Source organism: Eurosta solidaginis, chromosome 2, assembly GCF_040869045.1.
Source record: "Eurosta solidaginis isolate ZX-2024a chromosome 2, ASM4086904v1, whole genome shotgun sequence".
In the NCBI taxonomy this organism is placed as follows: Eukaryota; Metazoa; Arthropoda; class Insecta; order Diptera; family Tephritidae; genus Eurosta; species Eurosta solidaginis.
The window spans coordinates 290,690,490-290,717,485 of record NC_090320.1 but is presented as its reverse complement, the minus strand read 5'-3'; the positions used below and the strand labels follow the sequence as shown (position 1 = coordinate 290,717,485).

General features: G+C 35.0%; 1 protein-coding gene across 3 annotated transcripts in view; it reads left to right on the top strand.

The window, feature by feature from the left end:
- The first annotated feature begins 7,876 nt into the window (after positions 1-7,876).
- Positions 7,877-26,996, top strand: part of Tg (Transglutaminase) — a 54,885-nt gene continuing 35,765 nt past the window's right edge. The window contains exon 1 of one of the 3 annotated variants that reach the window (XM_067768457.1): positions 7,877-8,202. In XM_067768457.1, the coding sequence (XP_067624558.1) occupies positions 8,052-8,202 (151 nt within the window). In that variant the 5' untranslated portion in view covers positions 7,877-8,051. Of the gene's footprint in view, positions 8,203-24,386; positions 24,846-26,996 lie in introns of those variants that run through there. The other 2 variants (XM_067768459.1, XM_067768458.1) reach the window with 2 other exon arrangements.

The following is a 26,996-nucleotide window of genomic DNA, read 5'->3' as shown; positions in this document are numbered from 1 at the left end:
AGTATAATCTTCCATTCGCTGGATGTTGATGTCTGCGAAGGCTCGTACAGCTCAGCATTAAATCTTGTTCCGTTCTCGCCAACGCTAAGGCGTAAAGGTCCGTAAATCTTTCAAAGAAGTTTTCTCTCGAACACTCCCAGAGCCGCTTCATCTGATGTTGTCATGGTACATGCTTCTGCACTACATAGCGGGTACGATAAGTGACTTGTATGGCATGATTTTTGTTTGCCGAGAGAGGAGTTTACTTTACAATTGCCTACCTAAGAAGGCTGATTCCGTAATAGTTGGCGGATCCCCCTTCTTGCGACTGGGCAAAGAACACTTAGATTCCAATCAACTCCTTGCCGCCGTATTTGAATAGCTTCGCAAGTAATCCATGAGCGCCCGCGGAACAGCATTGATATAAAGTTGTTTTTTGGCATGTTTTATATCCGCCTAAGACCCTGTGTAAAAGTGGGCGTGGTCCTTAACGCATTGATTCATGATTTATGAGCAATATTTAAAAATTTTGTCTTCAAAAGTAGGCGGTCCAACGCCCTTTTACACCCTGATCATTTGAAAGTCGATATTTTACTCTACTAGTTTATAGCGTTATAAGCTGCCTTTGTGCGTACAAAACTAATATATTCTGCTTATCCTAACCTCCTGCTTATCCTAACCTACGAAATTATGGAAAGACCCCAGCTTGTGTATGTGTTCTAGGGATAAAACCGAATAGTGGAGGACCACAGAGGCTACTTAGCTAAGGACTCATGTTAAGCAAGGACAATATTGCTCTGATGAAAAGACCGGACATTGCTTTACGTTTAGGTGCGCGTTTCGTCAAGGTGAAAATTCCCTAATCTCGTCATGAGGACTAAGAGAAGAGATGACGCTTTTGTCACCACAAACAAGATTTTGGGGAACCTGCGGCTCACCGACATAGAATCTGAGTTACTATACGTCATCGGTGTTCCTGCTACTCCCGATTTACAGCACTTAGGAACAACAGAAACATATTTTGCTCCGTCTTTCACCTTTCCGTTTTAATTGTTTCCACCGGCTTCATACTAAATTTAATTCAGATGTGTTAGTATGCAGATGCGCCTAAATTTAAGTTCCCCGTTATATAAACTGACATTAAGCAACATCCATCATTCCCACGAAATTAAGGTCTATGCACCGGACAGGGGCTGTTATTTCAGTGCGTTACTCTTTATTCCTTGACACAACATTTGCATGATTGGATGCATCGGACAAGGCCAAATACGTAAAATTGTAGTGAAGATTGACATGGACCTCTGCGAGAAATTCGAAATCAAAAGAGGCTTCAAAGAAGGCGAATCATTATCGTTATACAAGCAGCAGTACTTAATACCCCTTCTCTGGGCGGAACAAATAACTATAAGGCGCGATACACATACGAAGGGGTTTAGGCCGAACTTCTCTTCCAACATGCCATGTACTACTTATTTGCCAAATCACTGCCTAAGGCCGACACCGATTAGACTAGTTTTATTCATTCCGACTTGCTTTAAGCTCGATATCCACATCGCAAGAAATAAAGAATCCATACAAGAAACGCGCAAGAAATTTCGGTATTCAAGTCGTTAATACGCTTTCTGCTACCTTTTTCTAAAGTTGTTTTAGCAATTGCACAGGGGAGCCATATTTTCGACAAGAAATATATATGAGCCTCTTTATTTCTGAAGCAACGACCCTGTAAGAACACAATCGGTTGAATACCAGGGATAACAGTGACTGTATTTACATAAGAGTTTTTTTGATGGAGTTTGAAGTTCTATTTCAACACAAGTGCTATTTTTTCTTGTTTAGTGTATTCTCTTTAACCTAAGCGCATTTTCAAAAATGTTAATTTTAACACATTTTTCCCAATGATTTGCTGAATCTGACTTTCGTGTGTTGCAGGGAAGTTACGCTGCTTCATAGAGAACAGAGAGTTAAAGCAAATATTAAAATTACTTGGTTGCTACTAATTTTTACGCAAGAAATAACTGCGTGATTTTTCTTGAGCGTTTTCTTATGATGTAGATACCGCGCTTTGTATTAGAGACATTTATGAAAAAAGTGGAACATGAAAAAGTTCGATTATTTTAGTGCGATTTTATTTTATTTATTTCTCTGCGGGGTTTCAGAGACATATTCTTCTACCACAACCATATTTTCTCTCTGCGACTATGTACTAATACCTTGCAAAAATCGCGAGTACCACATGCATGCATGTAAAATTATTTATTTATAAATTTTATTTTATTTTTATTAATTATTAAATTTAAAGTTTTATATACTATATATTTTCTTTATTATTTTTAAATATTATTTTTTTTTTTTGTATTTAAGATTAAGATTTTTATTAAAATTAAAAATTATTAATTATTTTCATAATTTTAATTTTTTTTTTTATTAAATTTTTTATTGATTATTTTCATAGTTTTTATATTTTTGTTAATAAATAAATCTGTGAAAAAAATTTTGTGGGAAGCTAAGTACTATATAAAATTATTTATTTTAAAATAGTTAATTGATTTAAAAAAATTTAATTTTAATTATTAAATATAGTAATTTATTATTTTAAAATATTGATTTTTTATAAAATAATTTTATTTTATTAAATATAAATATATACATTTTTTATATTATTGATTATTTTTATTTTAAATTTTGTTATTAAATTGATTTTTAATAAAATTTAAGAATTATTAATCATTTTCATGTTTATATTTGTTTAATTGCATATTTATTAATAATTAATTAGGGGTTAATTATTAATTATTCATTTGAAATTAAAATTTCTTGCATGCTTGTATGGAGTACTCGCTATGGACCAAGCGAGTGGACCATATACTCCAGCTCAACATTACATCAATGTAATCCATGGAGTACTCCAGTATGACACAAGTGGACCACATGATCCAACGATTTTCACAGTGTATGTACAATAATTGAATTTGAATAAATTTAACATGCGTCAAATGATAACAGAAATAACCGCGATTTGTACGGACAATGAACAATCAGCTGTCGTAGACTTAAAAAACCAGTAAGTAAAAATCACCATTTTCGTTTTTATTGCTTGTTCGAAACTTATGCAAGAAAATCAAACAATCGATTCAAGCAGATGTTTAGTTGAACAACACGCGCCAGTGACAGACAATTAAAATACTTTTGCTGAGCTGAATACAGTTTGTTAAATTAGTCTACAACCAGAGATCATTTCAATCAAAACGATAAGAATTGCTTAAATTTTAATAGCTTATGATTTGCCAGAGCTTAAGTTAAAAGTTAATATTTCATTATAGCGTTTCAGAAAAATGTTTTCTTAGGAGCCACGCTAAAAAGTTTAGCTTAGAAGCAAAGGCCTCTAAATATATGCATAGCATTAAGGTGGTATTATACTTTCCGATACAAAGTGCATAGGAAAACAGAAATTAACATTTGGGAGGTTCCATGAGAAAGTGAACCTTGGTACGGGGATAATTTTTTTTATAAAACTGGAGAGAGTGTGGATACAAATGTTGTAAAAACCTAAAAATATTGTTGATATTTCAGAAAATAAGTAAGTAAGTAAGTAGTAGTGAACAGCGGAGGCATTGTTAAATAAAGCGCTGCTAAAAATCCAATATAACTAGGCTCTGTTGATGCGCACCTGTAAATATACTACACAATTTGGATCGAAAAACATGCTTTGTGGATTGCATTCCAAAAGCAATAGATATTTAGCATTGCATTCTCCAAAAAATTATATACGGCTTTGCATTTGCTACGTACATGGCAAATACGCAACCTCAAAAACCGTAGTTTATTTTTGCTGATGCGTTGCAAACATGTGATATAAGTTGTATATATGACCGATCTCTACGGTTTTTTTAGACAACATTTTTTGTAATATATGTAAGCATTGCTTGAAATTCAAAGCTTCTATCTGTTAAAATGGGGCAGAAATTACGAAAAGTACCAAAACGTACTCTTATACTCCCTAAAAAGTTCAGGATTTTGTGCAAATAGCCTAGCATCATTGCATTGCAAACTTCCATAGCATATTTTTTACAGTACACTAACAAAATACACGGCTATGCATTTGCTACGTCACACATTTTATTTATATTTATATTGGCTATAGAACGTTTCCAATGTCAAATGTTTATTTGGAAAATATTAGCTTTAGGATGGAGGATGAGGTATTCCACATCCAACCAGAGGTATTCAAACAGAGAGAGATTCGATTTTCCAATGAAATTTTTCGAAAGTAGTATGTTGGCCTACCATACCACAAGCTCCGTGTTCAATGCTCGGTCTTTTCGGAGGTATATCGCTCTAGATCATTGTGGTTATTATTATTATCGGTGCATAAAGATATGTTCATTTCGCTATTTGTTTGATCACGCAAATGCTTCTTTGTAAGCTTTCCTAAAGTCATGAAAGAAGTTATGAAAATAAAAGAACAAGAAAGGAAAAAAAACTAGTTTTTTACACTATTATTCTTGTGCAATTTTAAAAAGTCATGGCAGCAGTTATATTTTAAACATTGTGTTTCAAAAAATTAAATTGGGAGACACATTTTCATTTCATTAGTAAATGTTTCTAGATCTCGGTGAAAGTTATAAGCAGAATAAGACAGCTATCATGAAATTTGTTCCTAGGTTCTTAAACTAAAAGCGGTTAGAGAAAGAATTTTAAAGTAACTATATTTTTTTATGTCATCCATGACTTAGGGGCATGAGTCATTCGCTCTGCCTTTCCCTGTGGTTACGCTCTTGTGAAGGAATTTGACAAAAACTCAATATTAAATATTGTTTACCTTAATTTCACAGAGGGATCGTAAATTTATTCAATATTGAAAGAATAAACTACGGTTTTAATGTTGCGTTTTTGGGGAGTGTTATCGATGTAGATGGTCCTTTGTCGGATGTAGACCCGGTGCGTTCCGATAACAAGCACCATTAAGGTACTAACCCGGCCATCTCGGGAACAATTTAGTATGACCACATGAAACCCTTTAGGCCATAACGCTCTCCCACCCCCTAGAGCTATGAGAAACTTGGGGTCCCTGTTAAAGAAACAGGATTCGCCACGGTTAGGTGCGGTTGACAATTCGGCTGGATAACCTCTAAACTGCACTTGCAGCTTCTCAGGCATACCTGACACGGGTTAATTCTAAGCTCTCTGATCCGCTGGGGGAAAATGTAAGAGATCTTCTGAAATTGTAGTAAGAATGTTTACGACATTTCCCAAATGTTCGTGTGTCGAAAAGTATATAAGCAAAACAAGCTACTTCCATACATTCGCAGATTTAACGTTACTAATGGATAGCGTCTATTTTTTGTCCCACCTGCTATAACTGCTGAAACAGAAATTCCCAGCTGGTTTTGTAAGAATGCTCCAGCCAAGATGAAAACATGCGTGCAATTGTCCCACCCGTGACGATGGAACATCCCATATGTGAAAATTTTTAAAATATTGGAAAACTCATATTTAAAAATGTGTGTGTTTATATTTAAAAATGTGTGTAAAATCGTTGATGAAACATTCATTGCAAGGCTTTTTAGGCATTAAAGACATCATTAATAAATATTTTTTTAAATCACCCTAATGTACCTTTTACAGAGAAACCTCTCCTAACGGACGCCTCTGTTAGGCGGACACCTCCCTTGGCCGGACAGTTTTTCGTGTACCAAGTTTTAAGTAAAATTTTTAAAACAAATTGCGCTCCGATAGGCGTACACTCTACTGAGCGAACGCGAAACTGTTATAGGCGCATATTGAGATAATTTTTCTTACAAAAACAATCAAAAACCACCTTGGACGAACGCGAACCCTTAAGCGAATAAAGTTGAGAATATATATCAATTTATAACAGGCCAACGAAATGTTCGTTAGATAGACACTGGCGTTTGATTACGCACAGATGTATTTGTCAAATTAAAAAAGTGAAAACCCGAATGAAACAAATTCTCCGTTAAATAAGTATATGTACTTTGATGCACATAGAACAAAATTTTCGTAATACATATGTATGCATTTTCAGTTATAAAAACTTTTATGTACATAAATGAAATTTAATTGCCTGAAGTTAGGCTATGTTGAACGTTTCTTCGATGACCAAACTGAAAACCCCCACCTAACAGACCCAGGGCCTATATAATAACATGACTACGTCCTCTTGAAAAATACTAGATATTTTCTAGGACCCTCCCCACTCGCTATTTCTAGACCTGAAAATTCGAATTGACGAGATTTTTGACACTTCGCAGCCCTACACTTAGTGGAACACCCTCCTGCTTCGTTGATCTTCTGAAGCTAATTATCCTAGTTCATTCGCCTTTTTGTCATCATCTATGACCATAAGATCGGGAGCCTATGATGATTGTAAGCTTCTCAATTTTCCCAATTTTTCCTAGTGCTTATTTGCACTCTAACACACTTCTAGATGCTTTGCTATGCGTAATCATCGCCTTAATGAACGCCTGATTGTCGAAATAAAAGTTAATGCGACTGCAGTTTTACGCAGTTTTCTTCTTTCTCTGCTGCTTTTGTCACGGCTGCCACTTCCGCCTGAAAGAAACTCTAGTGATCTGTCAGCCTGTTGGAACTGCTTGTAACCGGATCGGCATAGCATAGCATAAGCCCCTCCCGCTCCATTGTCGTGCACGTGTATCAGATCTTCCGATATATGTGTGCCCTTGTCCGCATTCTTCCACCTCTACTAGCTCTAAGATATCTCCCAAAGCACAATAGCACATACTTTTTAATGCAGTGTAATATAAAAATTTTGGTTGTGTGTACTAAATCTACTAAATAGCTAAAAAGTTATAAAATAACTAGCGAATCCTTGAAGCGGACACCTCTCTTGAGCGGAAAAAAATTTACTGACGATGAGCGATCGTCCAAGGGAGGTTTCACTGTACACAATTAATTTTTCTATAACTGCGTCATTTTTATGAGCCAATTTTAATTTAATACATTCTACCAATTCTCATTTTCTCTTCAACACACTCCTAGAACTAATAATTTTTGCTAATTGAAAAAAAAAAAAATAATAATAATAGCCGTGTTTTTTAACACGCGTATATCCGTTTACGCTTAAACTTTATATTGACTGCTAAGAGACAAACTATAAATACACCTCTGAAATTGCTGCGCATAAATTTTGTCCTACTAAATTTCAATACGCATTATACTCAGATGTAACTGAAATATGTGTCTTTGTTTCACCCTGTACACTAATTCTATGTATTATATGTGTGTCCACAATTCATCGCAACTGATTCAGCTATATGTTATACCCTATGGCCATCAGAGCGTTGCGTCTCCGCTTTTCGCTACACCCTGTTGCTGTAGCTAGTTGTTTTACCACAGCCGCTAGATGGGTCTCCTAAGCATTATCTAAGCGAAGATAGGCGTTTTTTAACACGCGCAAACGAAACGTATACGCGCGTGTTAAAAAACACGGCTAATAAAACATTTAAATTCCAAAGTAACTATCAATGTTAAAGCATTATAATCAGTGGCGTTGCATTTTCCATAGACTAATTGATGAAGAATTTTTTTAGTTTCAATTTATATAGGCACACCACGAAAGATAATTTGAATAGGCGTATGTATGTTTGTACGTACATAAAATAAAATACGATGTAGATTTTTTAGTATTGACTTTTTTTGTTGTTGCAAAAGAAGAGGTGGGCAAATAAAGGTTGGAATTTGTTAACAAATAAAATTAAGTGGGAAGTTTACTTGTTTTGATTAATTATTGCGTTTTGCCTTAGCAAAAAAGTGTGATCGGTGTATTCGAAAAGCAATATGACAAATTCAAAACTCGTTTAACCGCATATTTTCATATGTCCAGTTGCTGATCTATAGTAATTATTGTTTTATTTAGTTATTTCACACGTTTCGTCAATAAAGACACTTTTATGTTACGTGATGTGTAGTGATTTTGCACAGAAGCTCATAAAAAATTTAAATGCATACAATGAAATGAATGAAATTGAAAAATCAAACAATATCGCTAGTTAAACATTGAATTACGTTTAAGACATCTAATATTTTTCCAAATGGGCAATAAGCTATCGAACAGTCCGTGTTGGAAACATTTTCAACACGGTAGTTGGAGTCCTAATCGAAGCCGCAAAGAAATGCCGTCGATGGTGCGTATAATGAATGTAAATGTCAGCGCGGGTGTTGTCTCTAATTTGTTTAAAATTGGTAAGTTGAAACTTAATTTAATTTGTGATTTCACACCATAGAAGTACTTTCTTCAATCCCGACAAATAATTTTCTTTTGCGATTATGGTGTTATGAATTTATAACTTAATTGTAATTTTTTCTTTCAAGGTAAAAAATAAGTTAAAAAATGTGTGTAGTTATATTCGCAGACCTCTTTATAGAAATAAAAAGTGGAGACTTATTTTCGTCGTTGAATAGTGATGGGTTATATATTTTTATTTATTTCTAAATTTATAAATAAATCTTATTTAATTTCATATTATTTCTTTACTTTGTTTTATTCTACTTTATTTTATCTTATTTTCTTTCATTTTATTTAATTTTTTTATTTTATTTAATTTTTATTTTTTATATTATTTTTGTGTATTTCAAGTTTTTTATTTTGTTTTATTTTATTTTTATGTATTTTATTATTTTATTTCATTCTACTTTACTTAATTTTATTTTATGTAATTTTATTTCATTTTAGTGTTTTTTATTTCACTGTGTTATTTTAAATTTATTGTACTTTATTCTATTTTATTAAATTTTTTTATTCTAGCTTACTTTGTTTCATTTTATTTTGTTTTAATCTATTTCATTTTATTTTATTTTAGTTTGTTTTATTTTATTTTTATTTCTATTTCTGTTTATTTAATTTAATTTTATTTTTATTTATATAATTGTATATGTTTTATTTTATTTTAGATGATTTGTTGCGTTAGGGCTACGTCAATTAGCTTAACTTAATTTAAATTCATTTTATTTCTTTTTTATTTAATGTATTTTATTTTATCTGATTTTATTTTATTCATTGATATTTCTTTTTATGTTAGTGTATTTTATTTTATAAAATTTTTTATTTTAGTGTATTATATTTAATTTAATTTTATTTTATTTCATGCTATTTTACTTCATTTTATTATATTTACTCTTGTCTTTTTATTTTAGTGTATTTTATGTTACTTTATTTTATTTTATTTCTTTTTCTGTTTACGTAATTTAATTTAATTTTAATTTATTAAATTTTATTTGTTTTATTTTATTTTAGATGATTTGTGTCGTTTGGGTTACGTAAATTAGCTTAATTTAGTTTATATTCAATTTGTTTCTTTTTTTAATTTAATGTGTTTTATTTTTTCTGATTTTATTTTGTTTATTTATTTTTCTTTTTATTTTATTGTATTTTATTTTATAATTTTTTTATTTTAGTGAATTATGTTTTATTTTATTTTATTTTGTTTTATTTTATTTCATTCTACATTACTTTACTTGTTTTTATGTTATTTTATTTTATTTTAGTGTATAATAAAGTACAGTTTATTTTCACTACTTTCATTTTATTTTATTATTTTAGTTTTTTTTTATGTTATTTTATTTTAATTAATTTTATTCTTTTTTACTTTATTTAATTTAATTTTATTTTGTTTCTATTTCTGTTTATTTAATTTAATTTAATTTTTATTTATTTAATTTGTTTTATTTGATTTTAGATGATTTGTGTTGTTTAATGTATTTTATTTTATCTCATTTTATTTTATTTTATTTCTTCGAGAGACGGTTTTACTGCTTGATTGCCTACTCAGTTGAAATATGCGAGTTTCGAACTATTCTGATTTGCAATGTGGTGCTTTACTCGATGTTAAAATCTAATTCATTTATTTTTGGTACCGGCTTCACCTCAAGCTACGGCCAGAGTAAGCGTATTAGGGACTTTCATTCAAAACTCATAACTCGGAAACTAACGCTAGCGCTAGAGGAGCCAAACCAACGAAAGGCTTTTGGTCATTTCGTAGGCATTTTATCAATATTTTTTTATTATTTAACGAATATTTTTTTTACAAAAAAAGATCACAATTAATATATATGTTAGTCGCCTTGATGAGCGCTATGACTCATAAAAAGTTCGAGAAGAAAAAATTTTTGAATATTTTTATTTTAAAAAATTCCCGAGAAATAACCAATTCCATTGGTTGGACTACGCTTCCTTGGGCCAATATATATGATGTATATGGGAACGCTTTTCCGTCATCCCTTGTCAAATTTGGTTTTGTGACAAACCGGTTTCGGCGTTGTGCCATCATCAGTGTCGATTTTCGTTCTGATCTGTTGTTGTCGTTTGTCCTGTATTTACAGTTCGTAGGTACATGAGCAGGTATTGTCAAAATTGATGCTTGTGTATATTTAGTTATGTGTATGTGCTGTGTGTTCATTCAGAACCGAGGGAGGTTTACTAATCGATTTGTTTGGCTGACTTGGGTAGGTAAATATCCGTAATTTTAGTCGTTTGACCTTCTTTGTGAGCTTGTTGTTTGGTGTGTTAATTGTTTTGTGTTTATTTGTTGTTGTGTGTTTGTCTGTTGTACCTGTGTGATTACTTTGTTTCTTGTAAATAATTTTTAAAGGTTCGAATATTGTGTCAGAAATTGTGTTTATCTGTTCGTTTATTATACATATTATTATTATATTCGTATATACATCATCTATCCACCCTGTCGGAAAATCAACAAAACAGGATAAGCCAATACATATCTTCAAACAAAGGTCAAGCCCTGAAAAGTACATAAATTGTGTTAGTATATCGCATATATATATAACTATATGTAAATCCCTCTATACTCACCGATTTCACCAACAAAATTAAAAGCGTGAAAAATTTCATAAAAATAAACAAACCATTAAATTTAAGGCATGTATTTTTCGTGTGTGGAGAATTGGAGCAAATTTCATATAATTGTTATTATAAATAACTGCATGTTACCAGTGTGCTGTTTAAAATTATGTAGGTTCGTTTTTAAGGCCATAATGTAGCAGTTAGACAAATACAAAGTAAAAAATACATAAACAGAATGTCTATAAACCATCCAGTGGCGTGCTGCCATAATAATTTGCCGGCTATTAGCAGCTTCCTGAAATAATTGCCACCAAGAAGCTATACACACAACCAACCAACTATTTGTATTTGATTTATTTGAACTATAGGGTTGAACATTAAACAGAAATAGAGGCTTTGCAAATTTTCCTGTTATCAAGACAAAGTGTTAAAAAATTCTAACTGTTCATGTAGTTTATAATTTTTAAATGAAGCCAAAACTGTAACAGTTGTCAGTCACCATGCCACATAATATATGTGTTAGTTTATATTCAGGTTTAAAGTTATTTTTTATATTTATCTGTAATACTTCATTTCACCCCATTCGACTGCCTTCCACTTACTTCGCTACATAACCTCAATCTAAACTGCCAAACTATATAGTAAATAATGTTGATGATGCTATACTACGCCTGCGCTTAAGCTGCTCCGAGGCATTAAGTGTCGTTGCAGTTGTCTACAGGTGGAATGTCTAGAGAGGCATACAATGTCTCCGTCAGGGTTGTTTTCAAGGCTTCCGTTATGCTTTGCTTGGATAGCTTGCATATCCCCTTTAATTTTTTGAAGTAGTTTCGTTTTTGTGTGGCCATACACCTAAGAAGGACTTCATACTATAGGATAGGCTTTACAATCGCTGTAAATATCTAATGAGAGTTTGAGCGTGATATACCGCAGTATTTTTTTACAAGCATAAAGTGCTGTCGATGCCTTGTTCACTCTCTCCTCCACGTTGAGCTTCCAGGACAACTTACTGTCTAGAACAGTTCATAGATATTTTTTACAAGGTTTATTCTGCAGTGTCACCCCTCCTAGCTTAAGCCTAGCCCAATTCGAGACGTAATGACATAGGTGACGCTCACTCCGATATAAGATGCACAGGTATGTACATCCCGATTAGAGGTTTACGCCGCCGCGGCGGCGGAGGCTTGGGCAGCGCGTCGGCGTACGCCGGTGTTCTTACTTTAAAAACCTTGATTTTTCTATTTACAAAAAGAATATTTAGGAAAGGTTTTGTTTGTATGTATTCGAGGAAATCAACCTTTTGGCCATTTTGAAAAGATCCCGGGTCTTTGCCTCAAAATCCTGCAGATCGTTCAAAAATTTTCAGGAGTAGCTCCTTGCGGAGGGATTGTCCCTCGTTCACTTACTTCAGAGAGGATTCGAACCTAACACCGGTCTTTGGAATTGGTACTGCTACGTTTGCTGAAAGGAAATAGATATACATAAAATGGTCACAGTTTTTTGTATATCTCTCTCGGGAACATAATTTCTTTAAATCCTTTGTGGCTTCTTGGCGGTCACGCATAAAGGCGACTTGCGGTGGCTATTAATTGCCTATTAATACTATTGACTATCGAGGTACAGGCATCTCCAGTTTTTTCAGCTTTTTTTTAATTTCCGATGTGCGTACAGTAGCAATCCCGACCAAAAGCTATAAGACTGCTACTACGAACTCATACCTTCGTCGACGTCACTTTCCTAGAAGCTCTAGGTTTAGCTCCGAAACTTTCTAACGGATGTTTTAAAATTTTACAAGGACCCTGGATTAAATTTTTAAAATGTAGACCAAAGTTTGCAGACGTTTGTGTTCACAACATTGATTTCAATACGAAGGCTATTCAAAACGATATTTTAGAATGAAAGTCGACCGATTTTAAGTTGAAAGATGTTCACTGCTGTTTTCCGGCCTTATGATATAGGAGCTCATTGGATGACCGCGTAGCTTCAGTTTTCAGACTAGTTCGACTGTCCACTACGTTAGGGTAGTAGTACACACGGCCATTAGTTCGAATGTCTTGGGAAAGCTTTTGAGTGTTCTTGCGAAGGACAAAACATCACCTGGTAAATATACATGTGTTCGCCTTGGGTCATTTTATTTGAATATCCGACCAATCCGACCAATTTTCGACATGAACAATAAATGTCCTAAACAGTAACCCAGTCTACTAAACAGTCTTAAAAGAGCAGAAAATATAGTAACGCGCCGATGTTTTTGACATTCGGCGGCGTATATCTCTAATCCCGAAGCACCCTAGAAGATATTGCGCGAAATGCAAGGTACGTATTAGTAAAATAAGTTTAGAAACAGTTAGGCGATTCACAAGCTCTCCTATTCGTAGTATGTGTTATACTATAATCAAATTTTTGAATTCGAAACCATGGAAACAACTCAAATCGCAAGATTTTTTTTTACAAGAGTGACGTTGGGTTATAAGTTTTTTCCATGGTTTGATTCATGCCTTTCTTTGTATTTCTACGAACTTTTAATGAGTAAAATCTAATATGCGAAATTTTTTTGTTTTCATGAGACATATGTAAATATATTAGCCATACACGAAACGCCGCTGGACATTCCATGTCAGAATGAAATAAGTTTCTATTAATATCCGTATAAAATATACATATGTATGTACATACATACTTTCATGCTCTGATGACAAACTTAATGTTCCAAAATTTAAAGATTGAGTCAATGGTTACATTGTCATAAATTAATATTTCAACATTTTTGCGATACAAAAATATTGCTTTTAATTTAAATGCAATGCTATAAATCGCATTAAATATGTACTGGAACACTATAATTGCATTCGTTGCACTTCTCTGCGCCACAATTTGTGTGGGGGAGTTTGAGCACAGCTTGATCGTATAGTTTCATTTGCATATTTATTTGGCGACATATTGCAAAACTGATTTGTTTTAAAGAAATCTTGGTTCAAGTTTTTTATGTGGGTTCTAATAGAAAAGTGACTTAGGGCAGGGCAGCGTGGTGATGGCAAGAGCTAAGAAATGTTGTTACTTTTATTATGCACTATAAGCAAATCCAACTGATTCAATAAAACCCTGGCAAGGTTGACGTATCCATATCCATATAAAACAACTGATTCAAACAACCTTATGGAAATCAATGTAATTGGTCAATGGTGCCATACCATAACGCCCTAGCCATAACCATACCATACCAACGAATTGATTTTTGGTTTTTCACCATATCCATAACCTAAAAATATTTGAGTTGGTGAATTTATTAACGTTTAGTATATTTTATTTATTGTTTTTGCTACGTTTTGGCTAAGAGTCTTATTGTTTGTGGAATATGTTTGTAATTTTTGCGTTTTCTTCATTTTTATGAAAATTTTACAATTTTTAAGTTAAGGCACCAAGAACTGATGCCAATTGATATAAATAAAAAAAAAAAAATGTAAGGCGCGATAACGTCCGAAGAGATCTAAGGCCGAGCTTCTCTTCCAATTTGCGTCGTGCTCCTCTTGATTTTCCCTACAAAATTAGCCGGACGGGACCTACATGTTTTATGCCGACTCCGAACGGCATCTGCAAGGCAGATGACTTTTCACTGAGAGCTTTTCATGGCATAAATACACCCGAAGAGCTTGCTAAACACTGCCGAGGGGCGACCCCGCTTAGAAAAAATTTCTTCTAATTGAAAAATCTTATTTCTAAAATTTTGAAGTTGCTTTGTCCGGGGTGTGAACCCAGGGCATACGGTGTGGTAGGCGGAGCACGCTACCATCACACCACGGCGGCCGCCCCGCCAATTGATATGGATAAGTAAAAATATGGTTATGACTATGTCAACTTTGCCAGGCCCTTTAGGTGTTAATTAAAGGATTGCAAGAACATACTGTGACGAATATTAAAGCTAGCAACACTTATGTAGCAGGCGACGAAGAGCTATATCACACACACAGATGTGGCCATCAGCCGGAGTAGTTACTCAGACATACACGCGCATATGGCTATAAAAAACAAATATGCATGTACTCATATAACTAATTACCAAGCAGGAGATACAAGAGTTCTAGAAGGTGAAACGTCTAGACCTTTGGAGAAATATGCGAACGAAGCAATGGAGAGTATAAAAGCAGCGCCAGCTGAACAATCAGTAATCAGTTTGATTTAAACACGCTATCAGTTGCGAAGTGAAGTATAATTGTGAAGTATAATTATACTACTCCCAAAGTAGTATAATAAAGACCATTTTGGAATGCGGAATATTGGAGTGATTTATTCAACAGTTTAGCGATTCGAACGTTTGCAGAAGGTTTCAAATAAGCGGGGTTTCCCAAAATTCGTTACAATACGAATGAAATTTTCGATTAATGGTTGACATAAAACGAGCAGTTTATGGATGTGATGCTGAAGGCGCTAGTATATCCATATCCATATAAAACAGCTGATCCAGCAAACCTTATGAAAGCCAATGCAATCAATTACACTGTGCAAAAGCCGGCTGGGTATTGGACCAAACCCACTTTTTTGTAGAGATAGAGACTTAAGTAGACAAAGTCCTATCTCCGCTGTTGAAGTTACTTTTACTTTTTGAATTTGCTGAACGCGTTAACAAAAAAAAAAAAAAATTCGAAATGTAGAATATCGAACTTCGAAAGCCGATATCTATTTTTTGGAGGCTAACTTCGCACAACGGAGATAGTAATTTATCTACTTAAGCCTCAAACTCTACAAAAAAGTGGGTTTGGTCTAATACCCAGAAAAAAAATTGATTTTGTCGCATAGTGTTATTGGTGACATGCCATAACGCCCTAGCCATAACCATACAATAGTCATCTAACAGCCTTTTGATTTTTCACCATATCTTCAACCAATAAATATTTGATTTGGTGAATTAATTCCCTTTTCGGATTTTCAATTTTTCGTTTTGGATACGTTTTGACTACGTGACTTATTATTTGTGCAAATTGTTATTATGTTGTTACATTTTCGTGTTTTTATAAATTTATCACATTTTTTAAGTAAAGGCGCCAATAATCGATGCCAAAAGATATAATTAAGTAATAAAATAATTTTAAAAAAATTTTTAAGTTAAACGGTTTTATTGAAAACAATACTTACATGAAGTATTAATAATACTAAAAGCTAGAAAATAATTAGGTAGGTCCTATGTACTAGTCATCACACTCCTCATCAATCTAGGGCGTTGATCAGACAATTAAATAAAAGCGTTGGGCACGTGAAATTTCTAAAAATGTGAGGCGTAGCATAAACTCGCTTTCTATTCTTGCATATACTACATGTTCCAAATATGAGCCAAATCGGACCACAAATACGATTTTTGTGAATATCTCGATCCTTGTGCCACCTGGCGGTAATTTTTTTTCATAGATCGCTTTCTATTCTTGTATGTACTATGTGTTCCAAATATGAGCCAAATCGGACCACAAATACGATTTTTGTGAATACCTCGATCCTTGCGCCACCTAGCGGTGATTTTTTTCATAGGTCGTTTTTTATTCTTGTACTAGAAGACCCGGCAGACGTTGTCCTGCCCTAAAATGGGCTATCTGCATACATTTTAATAAACTTTTTCCGTCTGAATCTGCCCTCCCCCCTCTTCACTTTTTCCTAATCCTTTTATTCACTCCTCCCTCCGTCTTTTTCGCTTCATCTATCTCCGTCTTAGTCTCATTCTTTCTCAATCTCCTTCTTCTCTCTTTTCTCTTCTCTCAATGTATGTATGTATGTATTTATTTGAAAATTTGTTCCCAGCACAACAATTTTGACAAATTATTTAACAGTGCTAGTCATGAATAGCATGAGCTATAAAAAATTGAACATTTATAATAATAATAAATTAGAGTAATCAAATTAAATTAAATATAACGGATAATAGGAAATATTTATGTATGTAAATGTAAATCTTAAAACTAAATAAAAGTAATTAATAAATATTAAAAGACAGCAGTAGTGATGATAACCTTTGGCTGGTTATAGATCAAATAGTATTTAACAAATGAAGAAAGAAGACACAGAGAAAGGAAAAGGACTTAGAAATGAACATTTTAACAACATCAATTTGAGATCCAGTTTAAGAGTCGTTAAAAAATGATGTTAGCTCTTTTTTGAAGTGCAGAGCATTACTTAAGAGTTGAAGACTTGTAGGTAGGGAGTTCAAAGACGTATTGCAGTAACAAAGAATTGGCGCTCAGAGGTTAGCGTGCGGTATCTAATGTGCTTAAGAAGAAGCACCGATCATGATGATTGCACAAAAATAAGCTTACGATATAGATAGTCATGTTCCTTCGTGTGTATCAACTTATGGAGGAAGGACAGTGTTTTGACTTTTAAAAGATTTTCGAAAGAAATGTTTAGCAACCTTTCAGCATGTTGTGATACGTGGTCAAGTCTTTTCAACCCATAAACATATCTAGCAATGTTGTTGTAAACAACATTTAGTTTGTTCTTGCACAGATAGTCACAGTTTGAGTAAATCACACAGCCATGGAGTAGCGTAGGTATTAAGTACGCTTTAGCGAGAAGTAGTCTTATGTGCAAAGGCGTGAAATACTGTGTTAACCATAGTGTACGAAGCATTCCATACACTTTTCCAACCGTTCTAAAAATATAGTCTTTCCATGTCAATGTTTTGTTAAAAATGACACCTAAGTTTTTTGCCGTATCTACGTATTCTATAACGGAATTGTCGAACACTACATTCTCTAAATCATTAGTGGGAAAGGACCTTCTATGAATAACAATACATTTTGACTTATTCGGGTTTATACATAAGCCATTCATAGCAGCCCATGAAAATATTTGATTCAAATCGTGGTTTAAGTTACTTATGCACAAGCTAGTTTGATCACGAGGGCAACACGTAAACAATTGCACATCATCAGCGTAGATATGAACATTACAACACTTAAGGACATCGGGTAAGTCAAATAACAGAGGACCCAGGATAGAGCCTTGAGGGACACCTCTTAAGACATGTAGGAAGTCAGACTTTTCACCATCTATACATACTGCTTGAGTCCTATCGCCAAGATATGATCTTATAACGGCAACTGCATGACCAGAGAAGTTAAATAGGTTTTCCAGCTTCCTACAGCGCAGAGTGTGGTCTACAGAATCGAAAGCTTTGGAGTGGTCAAGAAGTGTTAAGAAGGCAATGTAACTTTCATCCACTCGCTCACGAATTTCGTCTGTCACAGATAATAGTGCCGTTGTACAGCTCCGTTTTGACCTGAAACCGGACTGACTGTCTGACAGGAGCTTGTATTCATGTACATATGATACGATTTGCCCATGTAGAATACGTTCAACGACCTTAGAGAGGAAAGGGAGTATGGCTATTGGTCGATACTCAATATTTTGTTTACGGATTGGAATAACTTTTGCAGCTTTCCAGTATATTGGGAAGACACCGGTCGTCAAAATTGAGTTGATCAAGTAAGTAATGTGGGGAAGAATTTTTGGAAGAATGACTTTTAAAAACTTTGAACATATACCATCAAGCCCCATTGCGTTAGACTTCACAGAAAGTATGGCTTGGACAACATCACAATTATCGACACAAACAAACTCGAAAGGGCTAGTGTCAACATTAACACGCGCGGAGTAGTTATCAATGCACACATTGTCGGCTGAGTTTGGTAGTATTACAAAAGTATTATTTATTTCGTTGATGTCGACATCAGGGGGATGAGACAGGTCACATTTGGGCTTACCAATTCCTATTTGTTTGATTTTGTTCCACTTTTCTTTTGTATCCAAAGCAGAACTAAACTTATTCTTAAAATAATTTGCCTTGGCCAGCCTTATAGCTTTGTTTGCAGTAAGCCGAGCTGTTTTAAAGCAACTATGCGCTTCCACTGTTTTGTACCTTTTCCACCGTGAGTAGGCTTGGTTACGAAGGTGGATAAGGTGTTTTAATGTAGCATTGAACCAAGGGCTATTCTTGTATTTAGGTTTTTTTATTCTTAGTGGAACGTGATCATCGAATAACTTATTTATGTTATCCTGCAGAAACTTTGTCTGGTCATCAACCGATGTCAACGTACGAATCAAGCTCCATTCAACCGACTCAACGGACTCAGAAAGAGAATAAGAATCTATACTTCTGTAATCGCGATACGCGAACGAACTTGGTCTACATGATGTTTGGAAGTTGTAGTTTAGGAATATCAGGTCGTGTTTTGAGAAGCAGGAGGCGGATAGTTGCGTGTAGTGAATCATTTTATGAAGATCATTGACAAAAAATAAATCTAATAGAGAAGAGTTAGTATTTGTGAAATGCGTTGGTATAGCACAGTTTGTGGGAAAAAGTCCCAGAGATTGCAATTCCTTCTCATTCTTCTGCATCCCTTATTGCCTGTCCCAGAGGGTGGTATGTATTTTATTCCAGTCCCAGTCCCACTCCGAGTCTCAGTCCCAGTCCTAGTCCTAATCCCAGTCCCAGTCCGTCTCTGGATAATATATTACCAAAGCACTCATCAACAGTTTTCTTTTGATATCCATATTGTATAAACACTGTCTAGGCATTCACTGGCCCACGTTTTGGCCTATATCTCGAGACCCTGTACCTGTAGTAACCACCGCGTGAGGTTTACGCAACTTGTGTGAAAGTTTGAACAAAATCGACCGACGGATCTCTTCAAACACCGGCGACCAACTAACACACATTTCAGCCTTTCTTTTTATATATACAGATTTTTATTTTTCACACTTCACTATAATATTAAAACGAAATGCAGATTTTCGTTGCTTTTGAAATTCGGCTTAAAAATTGCAGATGGAACAACTAAAGACTCTCCTGTATTAAAAAAAATGTCATAGTACCTCTAAATGGCGGGCCCCTCAGAAACCCCCTCCCTCCCCCCCCCCCCCCCCCCCCCTCTCGCCGGGCTTGGTGATGTGCTATGGTTGATATCATTCGCTATAATTTTTTTTATTGATAAGCAGGTTGTTTAATTAAACACCAAGCAATTACACGGAAGTATATCCGCACCACCTGAAAATATGAGTGCCACTGCGTATACGTAACATTTTAATATTACGTATAAACAAATAAAAAAAATTGCAATAAAATAATATTGCGACTATAAACTGAGATATAACCTATCCTATATTTCAAGTTAGATCAAACTACACACGGGGTGCAAAACAAATTCAAAATCGGTTCAGTAGTTGAAGAGTCCATTGGCCTCAAAGCTGTGACACGTGTTTTTTATATATTAAGATGTATTACGTGTTCCAAATATGAGCCAAATCGGACCACAAATACGATTTTTGTGAATATCTTGACCCTTGCGCCACCTAGCGGCGATTTTTCACTGGTCGCTTTCTATACTTGTATGTATTATGTGTGCCAAATATGAGCCAAATCGGACCATAAATACGATTTTTGTGAATATCCCGATCCTTGCCCCACCTAGCGGTAATTCTTTTTCATAGATCGCTTTCTATTTTTGTATGTATAATGTGTTTCAGCACTAGCAACAACATCAGCACGGAAATCCAGCGAAGAATCAATCTTGCCAATAAATGCTACTTTGGACTAGGTAGGCAATTGAAAAGTAAAGTCCTCTCTCGGCGAACGAAAATCATACTCTACAAGTCACTTATCGTACCCGTATGGGGCAGAAGCATGGACCATGACAACAGCAGATGAAGCGGCTTTGGGAGTGTTCAAGAGAAAAGTTCTTCGAAAGATTTATGGACCTCTACGCGTTGGCGATGGCGAGTACCGTATAAGATTTAATGATGAGCTGTACGAGCTATACGCAGACATCAACATAGTCCAGCGAATTAAAACGCAGCGGCTGCGTTGGCTAGGCCATGTTATGCGAATGAATGATGATGCTCCGGCCAAGAAACTGTTTCTATCGGAACCCGCCTATGGAAGCAGAGGTAGAGGGCGGCCCCCACTCCGTTGGAAGGACCAGGTGGAAAACGATTTAAACTCCCTTGGTGTGACCAATTGGCGCCGGTTGGCGGAGCGAAGGAGCGACTGGCGCGCCTTGTTGGACGGCCATAACCGTTTAGACGGTTAAGCGCCAATTAAGTAAGTAAGTAAGTAATGTGTTTCAAATATGAGCCAAATCGGACCACAAATACGATTTTTGTGAATATCTCGATCCTTGCGCCACCTAGCACCGATTTTTTCTTGTTATTGCATTGTCATCGGGTTCTGAACTATATTCCAAGTTTCATGCTTGTAGCTTATCGCGAAGTTACTTAAATTTCAATTACAAAATTCGTTCACAACGGCCGTGCAGCCTGCCTGTCAAGTCAAGCTAAATAAAACCGTTTAAAATACGGTTATGACTATGGCAAGTATGCCAGGGCATCCGCATTCGATTCCCAGAACGTTTACAATATTATATCGGCAAAATTCCTAGACCAAATAAAACTGACCTTTCTACGCATTGCTCATTAGCATCGATATCAAACAAACGAATACACATACAGAGATGCAAAAATAAAACGGGATTCTCCCAGATTCTATACATCGTCTTACTCATATTTAATGTTACTTTTTGTAAGATAGGCATTTCAACCGTATTGCGTAATCGTTAATAAATACCTTTGAAATTTTTAACTTTGTTTACATGACAAATCGTATTTACGCGGAAGCATCAGCTGTTCCAAATAAAACCACAATCGTAAGAATACAAATCAAACATACTTAAGTAGCTATAAGCTGGCTGAAATGCTGAATGCCCATACTTCTTGTAAAATATATGCCGGCTTTGTATTCATGACTCACAGTGGGATGAATCCGCATTTCAGACGAACAAAATGTATTCATGTATCCGACCAGAAGTGAAAGGCATGTCTCTCGTAAAATTCAAATACTGATTATTATTAGGCCACTGCGACCTTTATTAAGATTTACTGCTCTCGACCTTTCATTCTATTACTTTGTGTGGGGGGTTTTAATGTATTTAAGTACCCTCTTCAGGCTTTTTACTACATATCACGAGGGGATTTATAGTTAGATATGCCACCATGCCAGACCGATGCATTGGTAGATAATGTTAACCGGCGTTTCATCCTCCATCTCACACAATAGACAGATTTACATATGTATCGGATATAGATATTTCACTAACTTAGATGATATCGTAGACTTCAGTGTCCCTGCATAGATTAATGAGTTTGGCTGATACTCTCTTTGCTAAATATATAACAATTTGGCATGTCCTGGTCCTGTGCATTCAATCCAGTGTTGTCTGAACTGCTTTCTTTCCCAGTTACTTATGGTTTCCTTAGTATGTGCTTTTGTGAGTTCAAATAAATGCTCTGGACGATAGAGAGCTGTTACAGAACACTGCTTGGCTAGGTGGTCTGCTTATTCATTACCTTCATGCCCTAATGCCCGGCAACCCAGTCCGAAGGGCGCTTGTTTTTGGCTCCGAGATCATTTAGGACTTCAAGGCAGTCATTCACTAGATTTGAAGTAGTTGTGGAAGTCTTAAATGGATGCAAGCTGCCTGTTTGTCTCACATAAAGAGGATACTTCTCGAGGATAAGCCTCTCTGTAGAAATGTTCACCCGCAAACTTCTATTGCATATTTTTCTTCCTGAAATATAGTGGGGTAGATACAAGCTTCCGCTTTTCCGTCATCAAATTTAGAGCCATTCTTGAATCAAATCTCTGAGTCAGGGTTAATATATGGATTCTCTGTTTCCCAAAGACACCTCAAAGTTCCGTAAGACACTGAGGTTAGGGGCCATTGAATCACGTAGTTGCAATATGAGATTTTCAACGCCTACTCTTATTACCTTCGTATGCCCTCTCATGTTTCCGATCCCAGAAATATTTTGAAAGCTTAGTGCAGCAAGTGTTACTTCTTTTTATATGTGAATAGGCACAATGCGCGTTACCAAAGCATGCTCTCATCGCATCCGTCATGGCAATACAAACCGCGTCCCGGGGTAGTACGCTTGGCTTGGAGAGCGCCACATAAAATCCCCGACCAATGTAAAAACGTAACAAGCCTTGAGCGAGATCTCCATTTTTGTGGCGGCAAACAAATCATTTTAAGGACTATAATTTAGAGTATGTATCTGTAATGTCAAGAGCATTCAGGGCAAGGTACCGATGCCCAGATGTTTAATGTCCTCGCGAAAGAACGTCCATCATCACCATATGGAACGCGAATTACGGAGCAAGACAGGAGAAAAATAGGGTAAGCCCTATCCACGATAGTGTTCGGGCAGAGGGAAGCGGAAGTCGACTTTGCTGCACAGAATGATACTTCGACGTCAAATACTGTCTTTCACGGCTGTGGACGAGCGTCTCGCTACGATGCGCGTCAAGATGAGATGGTTTAATATTAAATTGATGCTGCTAACGTAAATAAGGTTTCTCTCTATCAGAGTCTAGAAAAGACATACGATGACTGCCAATGCCATAAAATCAAAATCTGGTTTGGCGATTTTAACGTCAAGGTGATCAAGGACATTATTTTTGGCATCCATTAAGATCTATTTCAGTACTTTTTCGGACTTTGAGGACTTTTCAGAGATCACTTCAGAATCATTTAATTTTCCGACTCGAAACGGATAGGATCGGACCACTAATACCCCCAAGAGGCAATCGAAATAAGAGAAATTTCGTTACCTCCCCCCTATTTTCATACAACACATTTTAAGGGATGAACATTTTGTTGGGCATCAGAACCAGTCAATATACATACATTAGGGAGGGTCGATTTGTATGGACGAAATTTAACCGATATCGCGCCATCGATTTTTCGATAGGATTTGTGCTCAGGAAAAAAAGTTCCACTACGCATACCCAAAAAAATAATTTTCGAGCCTGCGAAATTAAATTTTTTTGACTTTTTTCTACTTTGATTTTTAAGATTTTTTCATGACCTAAAAACCTATAAACGTTTTTAGCGGACATTTTTGGGTCGGACAGGGTTACATGAAAATTTTACAATCAAATGAAAATTTTTTTAGTAGGTCATAAAAAAAACCTTAAAAATCAAAGTCGAAAAAAGGTAAAAAAAAATTAAATTTCACAGGCTCGAAAATTACTTTTTTGAAACTTTTTTTCCTGAGCCCAAATCCTATCGATGGCGCGATATCGATTAATAAATCGACCCAGTCTTATATGCATACATATGTACATATGTATGTATAGAAAAAATATTTCATACAACTGATTGTTCATATATTTCATACCCTCAGTAAAATGAGACTATATAGATGTTCTTAAAATAATAGAACATCCTCTTAAGGATGGTTGAGGACTGGTGCTCCCTGACTACTCAAAAAGTCTTGAAGCTGTAAGGTTATTGGCACAGTGGAAGGCAATCCCGACGTCTCTTGTTACATAAAAAATATTGAAATTCAAATTTTTTATATATATACATAGATAGATACTCAACGCCTCACCCTATACTTACGATTGCACGCCTTCACAAACATTTCTTAGACCTAATCCACAAGATTCTACACTCTCGCCTTAATGTATCAAAACAAAAGAGCAAATCTTTAATAGTGCAGGAGCATCTGTATATTGTTTGTAAGCTGATCGCTGCGATCGCAAAGTATTCACGGTCAACAAAACTATTGTTTAGTTTATTAATGCTTGCCAACGGGTTAACAAGCTCATTTTGAACTTAGAAGCAGCGGTCGGCTGGTCTACGACATACGACGCTACAAACGTAACTTTGCAGTTCCGGTTTTGCTTTTAGTACTAAACATTAAATGAATTAAAAAAAAAATCTAATAAAATAATTTAAACAACAAAAAGTGTCAAAAATTAGCTAATGTGCAAGTTTAAAAAAATTGAGATTTTATAAAATAAATATTTATATAAATAGTTTTTGAACAAAAACAGTATTCTAAAGCAAATTGCAGTGTTTCGAAAAAAAATATAAGTAAATAAAAATGACTACTTGGTATACGGGTTTTGTGCCTGTTTGGGCGAATCGCTGGATAGCTCCAGCCCGCCCTATGAATCCTTATCCCACCGTACGACCAGGAAAAGAGAGTAATTATTATTATTTTTTTTTTCATATCAAAACATTGTTGAATAATGGTATAATAATAATGTAAAGCTTAATTTGTTTACCAAAAAATTGAGTAATAACTTAATAGTACGAAACTGTTGATGACTTCATAGAATTTCGCTTTGCTGTTTTTGTTGATTGACCAGATCTTTTTGTTTTTTGTTTGCTACAAGACAAGAATTTGTGTTTAGAGAAAACAAATTGCTTACAGAAAATTTTTTTATGAGTAACATGTCGACCGAATAAAAACACACTGCTATTTTAATTGTGAATAAGACCAGTGTGATATCTTTGGCATAGACGTCAAAATACAAAATATAACAGTTCACCTGCTTTATGAAGAAGTGGTCTCATCCTATATCTCTTTCTAGTACGCGCTGAAGATAGCCGGACATGTGCGCCGCCGTTTTGAACATCCTGTCAAAACGCTACAAAGCGGTAAAAAGTAGCCATTTGCAACATTCCGTCAAACTGTTGACGGATAAAGGGCCAATTAATGGTGACTTATAACCATAAAACCATAACCAGATAAAACAGCTGATCGAACCTACCATGTAATTGATTAATGGTGCCATACCATAACGCTAACGCCATAACTACCATAGCCAACCAATTGGTTTTTGGTTTCTCGCCATATCCATAACCGGAAAATATTTGAGTTGGTGAATTTAATAACTTTTTGTAGATTTTATTCATTGTTTTGGATGTTATGACTAAAAGACTTCTTTTTTGTGGAATATGTTTGTAATTTTAGCGTTTTCTTCATTTTTATAAAATTTTCAAGATTTTTAGCTTAAGGCACCATTAATCGATCACATTGGAGATGGTTATGGATATGGTTACGACTATGGTGTTAGGGTTAAGGCAGTTTAATTTGCCCTTAAGATATCACACTTGTATTGTAGAAAATAGCGGTTTTTTAACACACGCACATAAACGGGGTGTTCGCCTCTGTTTCTATATTCTGCACTCATATTCCCTGAAGAAAAACGATTTTAAAACCTTAATTTTAATTCTTTTTTATTAATTTTCCAAAAAAAAAAAGAATCGAAGTTTGAATGAATCATTTCTTTCCAATTTTGTTTCATTCATTCACAAAAAAATGTAATTCAGTGTTAACACTTTTCGGAGTGGTTTCAATACAAATTTTGGAGTCAACGCGGTTGCTCGTTGTATTGAGTAATGGCAGATATGAACAAAAAGCCGCAGGGAAGTGGTGGTAGCGTGATCCACCATTCACACCGAACGTCCTGGGTTCAAGTCCCGGCTGAAGCAACATCAAATATTTGCAGCTTATTCATGTAGTTTGCCAGATTTTAAAAGAGAAGCCGCTTTAAAACTGGACGTCCTAGGTTCAAGTCTCGGCCGAGCAAGATCCATTCTTTTTCTTATTATTATTACACTATGCGACAAAATCAAAATTTTTTCCGGGTATTGGACCAAACAAACTTTTTTGAGGAGATTGAGGCTTAAGTATAAAAAGTACTATCTTCGTTTTTCGAAGTTAGCCTCCAAAAAATAGATATCAGCTTTCGAAGTTCGAAATTCTACATTTCGAGATTTTATTTTTTTTTTTTGTTAACGAGTTCAGCAAATTAAAAAGGTAAAAATGTGGTCGTGGTTCGCTCTTTTCCCTTATTTGAAGGGTTGAATTCTTGCTTGAGAGGAAAATGAAGGAAAAAGCGGACCACGACCACATTTTTACTTTTTTAATTTGCTGAACGCGTTAACAAAATAATAAAATTTCGAGATGTAGAATTTCGAACTTCGAAAGCCGATATCTATTTTTTGGAGGCTAACTTCGAAAAACGGAGATAGTACTTTGGCTACATAAGCCTAAATCTCTACAAAAAAGTGGGTTTGGTCCAATACCCAGCCGGCTGTTGCACAGCGTTATTATTTATATTCTTTTTAAGAAAAGTTTTTATCAGCACTTCTTGAGGATGAGGAAAAAACAGTACTACAAAGTACGATTTTGACATAAATTTTTTTTATGTGCATCATCCCTATGAAATTGATTAATTGATCAACAACAATTGGTAAGGGGTTTGGCAATCCTCGAAATGAGCGCTCTAATGATATGGCAGTTGTCCGAATATATTTTTCTAATTCAAATAAAATTATAAATTAAA